The 12,118-nt window shown below is 36.9% G+C and overlaps 1 protein-coding gene across 6 annotated transcripts in view; it reads right to left on the bottom strand.

Annotated features, from left to right (window-relative positions):
- Nucleotides 1–12,118, bottom strand: part of Mnn1 (menin 1) — a 326,319-nt gene that overhangs the window by 261,583 nt on the left and 52,618 nt on the right. For all 6 annotated transcript variants that reach the window (XR_010949727.1, XR_010949726.1, XM_067766652.1 and 3 more), the window contains exon 4: nt 3,834–4,391. Coding sequence is in view for 4 of the 6 variants with exons in the window: in XM_067766652.1 (XP_067622753.1) it covers nt 3,834–4,391 (558 nt within the window). In the remaining 2 variants the exon portion in view is untranslated. The remainder of the gene's footprint in view (nt 1–3,833; nt 4,392–12,118) is intronic.

The raw sequence follows: 12,118 nt of genomic DNA, 5'->3' as shown, positions 1-12,118 counted from the left end.
CTTTCTGGATGCCTATTACTTCGTCTATTTAGTTTTCTCGGCCGCCGTGGTGTGGTGGTAGCATACTCCACCTACCACACAAGAAATCTCAGTTTCAAGTCCCGGGCAAAGCAACACCAAAAACTTTTAAAGATGTTTTTTTTTTTTCAATTAGAAAAAAAGTTTCACTAAGAGGGGTCGCCCCACGTCAGTGATTTGGCAAACACTACGAGTGTATTTGTGCCAATAAAAGCTTTTCAGTGAAAACGCATCTGCCTTGCAGATGCCGTTTGAAGTCGGCGTAAAACATATATGTAGGTCCCGTCTCGTCAATGTTTAGAAAAACAGTTAAATACAAAATGTGTATTTAATGCATTTAAAAAGTTTGCCTACCGGCTGCGCAGTCAAAGTTGTTGTTTTTTTATTTAAAAACTGAGTTTCATTACACAGGCTGACAAAATTTAACCAACATTCAGATCCAGAAACTAGACTATATATCTCCGAAGGTTTATGATGCGCTGAATCCAAGATATCCGAGATATCCCAACCTAAAGTGCAGATAACCCATATTTGAGGTTATGTAGCCTTGCAGATGTTTTCTTTCACCCAAATTAAAGGATGGCATCTTTAAATACAAGTCTTCTTCTTTCAGATGGCGTTGAGTTTGCTCAAATATCATTTTTTTTCGCTGAGAATCGCATTTTCCAATTCGATTGAGATAACATAGACATGATATAGTCGATTACTAATTTTCTTGAATTGAGTCTTATTTTTCTGGGTCTGAGATGCTGTCGGCCTGTGTTATTCTTGTCATATTAATAGATTTTTTATTCTAATATACATGAGGGGTATTCTCTCTGTCTAGGATCTATAGAAAACGTAGAAAGTTTTTCATTTTACAGTGAAAAGTTTTCTACACGCAGCAACAATATACATTTATGAAAAATTTTCTGCGGCTTCTACATTTTCTATAGCCGAACCTATAAAGCGTATAAACGTAGAAAATACACTTCGTTTTCTAAACAATTCTAGACAGAGAGAAATATATTTTGTTGTTGCGTGTAGAACACTTTTTCACATTAAGATGAAAAAAATTCACCGTTTTCTATGGATTATATACCGAGAGATTTTTTAAACAAAAAAATCTATATTTTCTTCGAAACGTCGTTTAAATTTTTTATTTTGAGTGTGCTGATATTTTTGGAAGTGGCTAGTCTTGTGTTTTTTTATCGTCAAGAAGAAGTGTAATGAAAAAAAGAGAAAAAAGAAGTGAAAAAGGCGAGGACTGTCTTTGTCTGTGCTGAAGACCTCATACCTTTCATGAATTGAGCTGAATAATAATCCAATGAAATTTCATAAATTTTAACCTCAGTTGTATGATAAATATATTATGCATAATACCGACCTTAAAAATATTTTCAGTCAACAATGTTTGCTTTATATGTAAGCCTCCGGAGAGGCAGAACGCTGATAGGAGTAATGCCCGAAAATTCATCGCAATTAACACGGAATCAGCCCGCTTAATATCGCGTATAACGTTCTATATAATATCCACCCGATCTTCAAGATGCGCCATATCCTGGAGAAGGCTCGCGATAAGAGAATCTACACTCACCATCTTTTCGTCCACTTCAAAGGAGCATTCGACAGCGCGAAAGGAGCCTGCTTGTATGCTGCTTTGTCTGAATTCAAGTTCCCTGCAAAGTTTATAAGGCTCTAACAAATGACACTAAGCAACACCACCAGCCCCGTAAGGATTGGGAAGGACCTCTCCGAGCCATTCGAAAATAAACGAGGCTTCAGACCAGGCGACTCCCTTTCGTGTGATTTCCGTAAAATAATGCTGAAGAAGATAATTCTATCAGCAAAACTGAACCGTGGTGGTACAAACAGACGCGCTATGAGTTCTGCCTTCTCGGGATGAGGTAAATTAGCAAAAGAAGTGGGTCTGGCGGTAAATGTGGACAGGACGTAGTACTTGCTGTCATCTAAGAAATAATCAGCATTTTCGCGAATTGGCAGCCACGTCACTGTTGACGGATATAAATTCGGGACTATGAAGGATTTCGTCTATTTAGGAACCAGCACTAACAGCAAAAACAATGTCAGCTTAGAAAACTAACAGAGAATAACTATTTCCAACAAGTGCTGCTTTGGGCTGAGTAGGCAATATATAGCAAAGTCCACTCTCGAGCCTAAATCACGCTCTACAAGTCGCTCATCATACCTGAATGGCTCGGAACCATCGAGTAGAGAGAAAATAAGATGGCTCCGTGACGCCGACGGATTACGTGTATGAGCCTTACGCAGATATGACTACAGTGCAGCGAATAAAAATGCAAGGCTGAGCTGGCTAGGTCATGCTATGCGAATGGACGAATACGTTCCGGCCAAGGAAGTATTTCCGTCAACACCATAGTTTGGAAGCAGAGAAAGAGATATTACTTAATATCCCATTCCCACTTCTTGATTAGGTCTTGGGTTTTGTTTCTATCTTCAAGATATACATACTAAGCTGGGTCGATTTGTATGACCGATATCGCGCCATCGATTTGTCGATAGGATTTGGGCTCAGGAAAAAAAAGTTCCACTACGCATACCCAAAAAAATATATTTCGGCCCTGCGAAAAAAATGGCAAGTCCATTTTTCCCCAAAACCCAAAAAAAAATTTTTTGTTTAACTGTTGTAAAAACGTTGCCGATAACAGTTTTTCGAAAAAAAAAATATTTTTTGGGTTTTGGGGAGTGTTTTGGCCGAAAAATTTACCCTTTCGCCATTTTTTTTTTTGCAAGCTCGAAAATAATTTGTTTGGGTATGCGTAGTGGAACCTTTTTTTCCTGAGCCCAAAATCGATGGCGCGATATCGGTTAATAAATCGACCCAGTCTAATACATACATTATTTCATTAAATTTGTTTAAGCCCATTTCAACCTTTTTTTGGTTTAGATTTTTTGGATAATAATTAGTATTCAGTTTTGGCTATATTCCATTTCAGAAAATGTGTTTTCGAACAGATAGCTGAGATAGGGTGATATTCCACTCAGCCGCCGAAATCATATATACATGCTTTATTTTATATTCATTAAAATATCGCAGTATTTGGATTTTACTTTTCAGTCCAATATTATTTCCACGAAAAAATCGCCTTTTTGTTGAGTACCCTATGAGTATCCTATATATCAAGTTGGGCCAGTGTTGAGAAGCAACACTTAAGATTTGAGATGTACGTTAATTCTCAACTTGGGCTCTAATGTGACTCAAGCCTAAATGTTTACTGTACTGATTGATTGATTAGCAACAAAGACACTCCCCTTTGGTTTTGACGAGTGTTATTGATTTTGAAGACCCGGGAACTAGCACCATTCCGGTTTCCATATCGGGAACGATTGATATGACCACGATGAACCCTAGACGGTCATCGCCCATGATATCTAGCCAAATATCTCAGAAAGCTGTAAGCAAAAGTGGGTAAATACTGATGAGGCAAAAGCGAGGAACGGTATTTTGCTGTGGAATTCTTAATAAAATTTTCATATAGGGAATTTTAAAACGTATACGGAACTTTCGAATAACCAGCAGTGATAGGGTGATCAACAGTCGTGGAAATAGTATGAATATGTATTAACATGACAGCCTCGAAGCAAAAATACACACAATTTTTAATTGATATTTTCAGTAATATTCTCTCGACTTTAAATCATGCACATTGTAATACTTCTGCAAAAATATTACTGAAATTATTAGAGCCTGCGAAGGACTATAACTCCGGTATCACTCGGAAACACTTTAGGGATCACTTTTACTGTTACAACAAAATAATTTAACTGACACACACTGTATTTTATTCACTCACCTCCTCTTTAAGAATATTGTTATTCAAATTGTAACTCTCCTGCTGATCTTTTTTCAAATCTGTATTTGATATTCGTTTTTCAATTTTAATAGCCTCAGTTGCATCCGCATCATCAATATTTAATGTCTTCATTGTAGAACTTGTTGCCTCAGTTGTTGTTTGTTTTTTTGTAATCACATTTTCTTCATCCTCAGGAACCTTTATTACCACCAATGATCTTATGTCATAGTCAAATTTCGTAATATTATTTACTAATGGCTTAGCCCAACCAATATGCAATATTGGTGTTAAACTGTCCTCCTCCCATTGGCATATGCCATCGTAGAAACGTAATAAGTTTGCGAATACTTCAGAATTACGTAAAATACTTCTTGCCGAATGCCCTGAACTTTCTGTTTTCATTACGTGCGGGATCATTTCATTGGCAATATCCAAAAGTTCCTTATAGATTTCATCATCATCTCTGCAACTGTATGTATATAAACGAATAACGTCTGCTGCATTGGCCCAAGAGGCAAATGCTTCTCGATATTTTGATATACGATTGTAAAAATTTCCCTAAATTATGAATTACAAAGAAAATAGTAAGGTAAGCATTTCATTATTTATTTCAAGTTAGTACGAGGGTTGCTATTTATATTTTGAGCCTAATAATGAAAAGACAGTAATTTATTATCCAAAATGGCTTCATTGTTTTTCGAAGTATTCTCCATGATAATCAATACACTTTTGCATGCGTTCAAACTAATTTTCGTAGCACTTTTTCCACTCCGATTGAGGTGTTGAGGATTGAGCTTTTGTCAAATTATGCGGGATCCAACGCGAACAAATTTTTTTCACAGCTAAATGTTCATGCAATATCCCAGGGATGCCTCAATCTCTCGCGCACAGCGTCAATGTTTTGTTGCACAACAACTGATTTTGGACGACTTCGCGACTTTCGCCCCTGAGCGAACGGCGGCCACGATGGACTTCGTTATACCAGCGTTTCACAGTGGCAAAGGATGGGGCTTCATCACCAAAAGTGGAAGTAACTTGTTCAAAGCACTCCTGTCTTGATAATCCACATCGAAAGTCGTAAAAAATCATCGCACGAAAATTTTCACGAGTTAATTCCATTTTTTCGCTGAGATACAATTTTAAGTTACTGTGGACAACACAAGTTGTGCTCAAATGTCAAAATTTTCTGAAGAAGGTTATGCTTAAAAACGTCAAACTTTCAATTGAAAACGTCAGATGGCGCCGGCAAACAATTAAGTGTTGCCAAGGCTCAAAATATAAATAGCAATCCTCGTATATATGTGCATATATTAGAGATGGACGCAATACTAAATAGATATACATATGTATATCATAAACCCGAATCCCGTAAGCATTCGAACAACTAACATTTTCTAAACCGCTCGACGCACCCACTTAGAAGTTTTAAAAACTAAGCTATATTTTTATAGAGCTAAGGTGAGGTCGAACTGGTCGGTCAATAGAGGCCTTGGACAGCCTGAATGTGTTCATAGTGTTAGCAGAATTTGTTTGATGACCATACGGATAAACCCAATTAACCCTTATGGGTATACCGTACACCATAGGTCTAGGCAGACCTATACACTTTTTTAGTAAAATAATATGAAGTTAAAATATAATTTGATAAAAACTGAAATTAAAATATTTATTTATATATACTTTAATACTTAAACAAACTTTTTTTCAACTATACATAATTATAGTTAAAAGTATTTTTTTATAAATTTTCTGCAGCTGCAAACCCTTTTGTGCCTTTCCACAAAAACACGATCAAAAAACTATACGATTTTGTGAGCACACTTTAGCACATTAGGAAAGCAGCTGGGAGAATATTTCTTTGAAACTGTAACAATTTTTATTTTTCTTGGTCTTTGTACCGTTGTTTTTCAAAGTCAAGGCGCATAGAAAGTCAAGAATTTTATAGATTTTACACTAAAAACCTTTTGGGTCTGGCTGGACCTTTGGTGTACGGTTAAGGCTTCAGTTTTAAAATTTTGTAATAAAACCTTAATTTATAAGTATTTTAAAAAAATTTTGTTTTAAAACTGTAGATAATTTATGTCTTCAGGATATCGTTGGAGCTTAGATTTGTAGCTCCACCATTCTGTAAAAAAAATTTAGTTAAAATTCGTATAGGTTTGGCCAGACCTATGCATACGCATAATGGTTAACCATTAATAGTAAGTAATTTCTCATAAAATTATTTCGTCCTCTTGGCTGTAATCTGTATATGCATCGAGTGCTGCACCCTCCTTTGCCAATTCAATACCCTCTATCCCCTGATTACCGGGAAACGCTTCTTTTTTAATGCTTTTTACCACTCAATTGGATTCTTATTTTAATAAACAATTAAAGCGTTTTTATACAACCCTGCTGTATATCTGATAAAATGTACAGAGACCAAATTGGGTCTCATTAAAGCTGGCATAAGACTTCTGTTCTTATGTGTCAAGAATAGCCCCTAGTACAAATAGTTTACCACAAAGGAACTTTTTACCAAACTTTGCTGAAACTGGGTATACAGTTCTGTTTATTGCAAAACTGGTACTAAATAACATTTTTTCAAACATTTTTATGTAAGGTGCCTTAACTATTTGTTCTAATTCTAAACATATTCTCTCACTAAACGTTCGTAGGTTTTGAGTGCTCTTTGTTTTCCTAACATCCAACATTCCTGCTGTTTAAAGGATTTCAACTATTGTGTTGATTGACTAATAATATCATATTGCCAGATGTTTTCAATTTGTTTGTTAAATTTTAATATTGGTTAATTTTAATGTATTTAGGTTCCTTTCTAACTTCGTGTTTTTAATCCTCGAAACACATTTTTCCCTATTTTTGAAAGGTTAGGTTAGGCTGAACTGGACTGAGGTCCTAACACCGCCTTGCGGCGTCTTCCTATCCACTGATTCCGTGGTCTCATACAACCTCCATTGTGATGTAATTTTCCTTCAATTTCAAATGCAGCCGATCTATATGGTTATGGATGTATATGCTTTAATGTAGTAACACCATCAAAGATCGACTCTTTAGATATTTTGTTGAAAGCCCCGCGATGTCTAAGAAGACTTCTAAAGCATTAAGGCATATTCCTTATATTCCAGGGCTTTCTCTATATTTATAACCACCCTATGCAGTGACGTGTTACGCATTTGCCATTGGTGTACGTATGTTGTGCTGTGGAAAGAAGTTTTTGATCTACGTTTGAGTTTATGGACATATATATCCACCTCTCAAAGATTTTGAGCGTAAATGATGTTAAGCTAATGGACCTGTAGTTTTTGGAATACATCATAGCGATCTTCACAGCCTTTGGTAGGAAAAATGCACGAGCAGTTCTCCAAGAGTGTGGTACATGATTCAGTCTTACGCACATTTTGCTTACTATTTTTCGCTATACTCGAAATTTGTAGCATGGCAGGTAATATGCCATCTGGACACGGCGACTTAAACTTAGAGAAAGTCTTCCCCTCCCATTCGATCTTGGTATATGTCACCAAGCCCAGCACTACCCGCTCTGTGGTCGTCGTGTAAGTGCTGTCTTCTAGCTCTTCTGAAACATCTCCCGATGGGAAATGTAGGTCGAAAAGCGCCTCAAGGGACTGTTCGCTATTACGGGCCTTTTCCACCTTCTCTTTCTTTATAAGTCCAAGCAGTATGTTTTCCCTTGCTAGGACTTCCCTTAGCCGCGCAGTTTCCCTGAAACACTCGATGTCCGCACAGAAATTTTTTCATGAGACTCTCTTCGTCCTGGAAACTTCACGCTTGTAGATCAACAGATCCCAATACTCGTCCCTCAACGCTTCGCTTTCCGTGAACTTAGCCAACTTATACCTTTCTTTTATCTGTGTTCTAAAAAGACTCACCTCATTGCTCCACCATGGCGGCTTTGCTTTTCCTCTGAATCTTCTAGAGGGCAAGCTCTGTTATACGTAGTCATAAGCTTCTTTGATAGGAATTCAATGGATTACTCCAGTACCTCTACATTGGCAACCTCTTTGGGTTGTCCCAGTTTTGTTGCATGTAATTATCTTTTTAATTTTTCAGACATAAGCTTTATAGCTCTTTTTATTAAGTTCAAAATACTTACAGTTGCGGTAAAAACTTAGAGTAGTGCTTATGGCTCATTTCATTTACGAGGCCAAGTTTTTTTTAATCACAACAGTTTTTCGGTATACACACGTTGGTTTTATAAAATTTGTATGAAATTTTACACCCCTATTATGAACTCGTACGATACACGATAAACGCTTGCAATCTGTTCTACCGTGTTATGAAATAAATTCTAGCGTGTGAAACCCGATCGTTAGCGTTTATCGTGGTATTGCCATACGTAACTATCGCATAAGCTGTTCAATTTTCTACGCTAGCAATCGCCGATAAATTTTTCCACGATACGTTGGGAACTATTTAAATAAAAGTAAATATACAATTATTACATAATCCAAAATAATCCAACTACAGCCTCATTCCCAACACTCTGTTGCAACATCCTGGGCAAGAAGCCTTAAAGTGACACAAACCTTCAAAATATTTGGGCCTATTTTTACGGGCGCGCAAACTGCCTTCTATTTCTGTTAAGACATACTCTGACATCAATTTTGTTTATTAAACTTTTTTTACTTTTAGTATGCCAAGTACTTACAGTGTAGAGTTCATTTCAAGAAGATTGGAAGCATCTCTCAATTTTCTTCTTTCTGTGGAATCTATGCAGGTTTCGTCAATTTGTTCATTTGAGTTTATATAAAAGGTAACAGAGGTTGCATAAAACATTTTATTATAACAGCTTTTAAAAACTTTTGACACTTTTACGTACAAGACAAATGAATTGTTAGTATTTAAATTTTGTTTTGCTATCTGTTTCGTATAGATTCACAAAAATTTGTAAACAAAACTCTGCTGTCATTCACAATAGTACATCTATCGGGCGTGTGGAAATTGCAATATGAAAGCTGATTTTTTACGATACGCTAGGAAGCGTTTATCGTCTATCGTATGAAAATTCATAATAGGGGTGTTAGTTGCAACTGCTTTTTAGTTAGTCAAAATCTTAGTAGTGCGTGAAAAACTTTGTGAAAAATTTGAAAGGAATGATGATGCTACTTTATTAATAAGTTAGTTTTTAATAATCGTCAAATTTTTATTACTCCTTATTCAGTAATGTCGGGAAAGATGAATTGCACTCCTGAGTAGGGCGCCCTCATACAAAAATTGATTGCTGATACTTATGTGGAAGTGCAAAATATCGTTGGTTTCTCTTCAAAAACGGTACGTTATGCCTTCAAGTATCAACCAAGTGGCAAGCAGAGTGGAAGAAAGCCAGCAATGTCGGTAAATATATTTAATAATTTGGGAAAAATTTTAACAACGTGACATCAGGACGGACAAGGCGACAGCTGTTTCGATTATACCTTGTAAATCTCTTCAAAGTCTTTTCTCCCGGGAGTGGGATTTGAACCCGCACTCCTGCGATGGTTGAAGTGTTACAAACGCATTCAGCCACGTCATGGCTTAGTTGTTGTAAGCCTTATCCAAATTGCCTTCTTTGCATATTTTCTTTATTCATAGGTAAATGAAGTTAAGTACGTCATCAGATACTCGAAGCAGTTTTCATTTGCAGCTGCTACTGAAATTCAAGGGATTGATAAGCGCAATACAAACCTTTCTAGCTTCAGAGCTTCCGCAACCCTCCTACGCGAGGGAAATCCTGTTACAAATAAGAAAATATCATACACATATTTAGCAGGCGAGGCACTGGCGATCCCAAGTTCCTTATGGAACTAGGGGTGGGGAGTCCCGGTTGGCCTAGAAGGTTTAATTTCGATCATATTAATCGTTGCCGAGATGGTCGGGCTAGTACCTCAATGGTGCTTTTACCGGAACGTACCGGATCTACATCCGGCAAAGGGCCATCAACATTGATAGCACTCCCCAAAACCTTCGCAGCATCTTTATCGTTAATATAACAACAACTGAAATTAAGAGTTTTCAAGCGTTGAGACTGTTCTTCGACGTTTGCGTGAAAACGGCCTGGGTGCCCACAGTTCAATGAAAGTACCGTTGTTGACTTGATATACTCAATCATCAAGCTGCCATATGGCACTTGTTTGGACGTTCCAGCAAGACAACGACCCGAAATATACGAGCAAAGTAGAAAAAAGATGGTTTGAGGAAAGCCAGATCAACGTCATGGAATGGCAGCCACAGACTCCAGAAATAAACCGTGGTTGACCGCGCAATTCGCTTAATTTTTTCTAATTATTTGTTTATCTTATTAAAATACTTATAAATTGAAATTTGTATCTGAAATTAAAAAAAATCATTCTGTATTCCTTATATTTGCAAAAATTTTCAATTACTATGCATGATGAGTAGATTAGTAGATTACGCCATCTCACATACAAAAATTTGCAATCTGCAACTTTTGCTACATGTAAAGCATAAGAAGCCGTGAGTGGTTAATTTGTTCAGAAACGAAAGTGTATGTACAAATTTTGTGTTCCAGCTTATTTGGTAGAAGTGGTGAAATGAATGCTCTTACTGGTAAAGGATTTCGTGACTGGAAAAACTAAAAAGCACGTATTGAAGGTCATGAAAATTCTTATTTTCATAAAACAAACCTTAGTTATTTTAAAGCTCTAGCAGCAGTTCGCGGACGTCTAATACAGATCATTGAAGACATAGCGTATTGATATACCGAGTCAATGCAATTATTAAATCACTGGCAATAAGAGGGTTGCCACTTCGAAAAAATTCAGAGCGAATAGGACATCCCCATAATGGAACTTTTTTAGAATCAGTGGAGCTTCTTATCCAATGTGACCAATTTGTATCTGAATATTTAAAGTTCTATGTGGTAGTGGAAATACGTCGTATTTGTCTAAAACTATCAATGCAGAAATTATATTGTTGACGCAGACTACAAGGAATTTGTAGTGAAGTGCAATTTGCTAAGTGTTTGGTATAATTGAAGACTCTACGCCTAATATTGTGCATGCCGATCAATAAAAAAATACTTGGAGTGATTTACGTCCGAGGAGATTAAGGCCGAGCTTCTTTTCTAATTTGCGTCATACACCTTTTAAGTTTCTCTACAAATTGGCGGTACGGGACCTAGATATTTTAAGCCGACTCTTGAACCCAGGTTCCAAATGTCGCCCATAAAGCTAAAGGTACTGAGGATGCTTTGTTCAAATCTTGAAACTAATGGTTTGGACATAGTAAACTGTCGTGGTCAATCTTATGATAATGCAAGCTATATGTTAGGTATATTTTCAAGTAATTAGACACGCATCAAAACAATTAATGCTTTAGCAGACTTCGTTCTTGCGCCGCCAATTCTTTAAATTTGGTAGGATCATATTCAGCTGAAACAGTAACAGAAGCAGTCGACTTCTTTTCTACTTTGTAAGAACTATACAACTTCTTTACTATTTCTAAACATCGTTGAAAGATCTTGGTGCGGCGTACAAATTTAAGAGTTAAGAGTCTTTTTCAAAGTGAGAGTGAAGTGTGAGCTGCAGGAAGAAACGGTTGAGCACTTCTGTGTTCATGTCCTGCGCTCGCCAGGTCAAGGCTCCAGCTATTAGGGGCGGCAGAGTTGCCAAATCTTGAAGCAGAAATTAAGCTGGGCCCTAGAAAGCTTCTAGTATTTGCCCAGAGGACGGAGTTATTCTATTAACATATGTCCTGGCACCTGATTGGGGTTCTTCCGTTTGGTCGTCAAACACATTCTGGTAACACTATGGATACATTCAGTCTATGTGAGGTCTTTATTGACCGGCCAGTTCAACCTAACCCAACCTTTCTCAAACTCGGTCTGGTACGACATGATGCATGTTACGCATTAGAAAAAAGTGGTTGCAATAATTGATGGCTTGGAATTTATTGCTGGAAGCAGAGACGTGAAACCGGCTACTGATCTCAAGCTACAGGATCGCAACGAAAATTCAGCATATAGAAACAGCAAATGTTTGGAATTTTAATGCTGCTAGTAAGAATCTTCAAGGTCTCAACCTGATTTATCATCCGTTGCTCAAATTTATATGACATGAGAGATAAAAAATTTTCTGAATATGAAAAGAAAGTCAAAATACTATCCGGGTTATTGTTGTTATGATACTCGCAAAATAATCAGAAGATATCAGCCAGATGAGTCACGAGTAAATGAAAGACCAATTTTTTCTGAAGAAGAAAAGTTTCGTACTGATGTTTACTACCCTATTTTAGACACTCTGAAACAGAGATTCAAATGTTAACAGAAG

Source organism: Eurosta solidaginis, chromosome 2 (genome assembly GCF_040869045.1).
Source record: "Eurosta solidaginis isolate ZX-2024a chromosome 2, ASM4086904v1, whole genome shotgun sequence".
NCBI classification, from domain to species: Eukaryota; Metazoa; Arthropoda; class Insecta; order Diptera; family Tephritidae; genus Eurosta; species Eurosta solidaginis.
The sequence above is the reverse complement of the archived record's forward strand: the minus strand, read 5'-3'. Positions and strand labels throughout refer to the sequence as shown.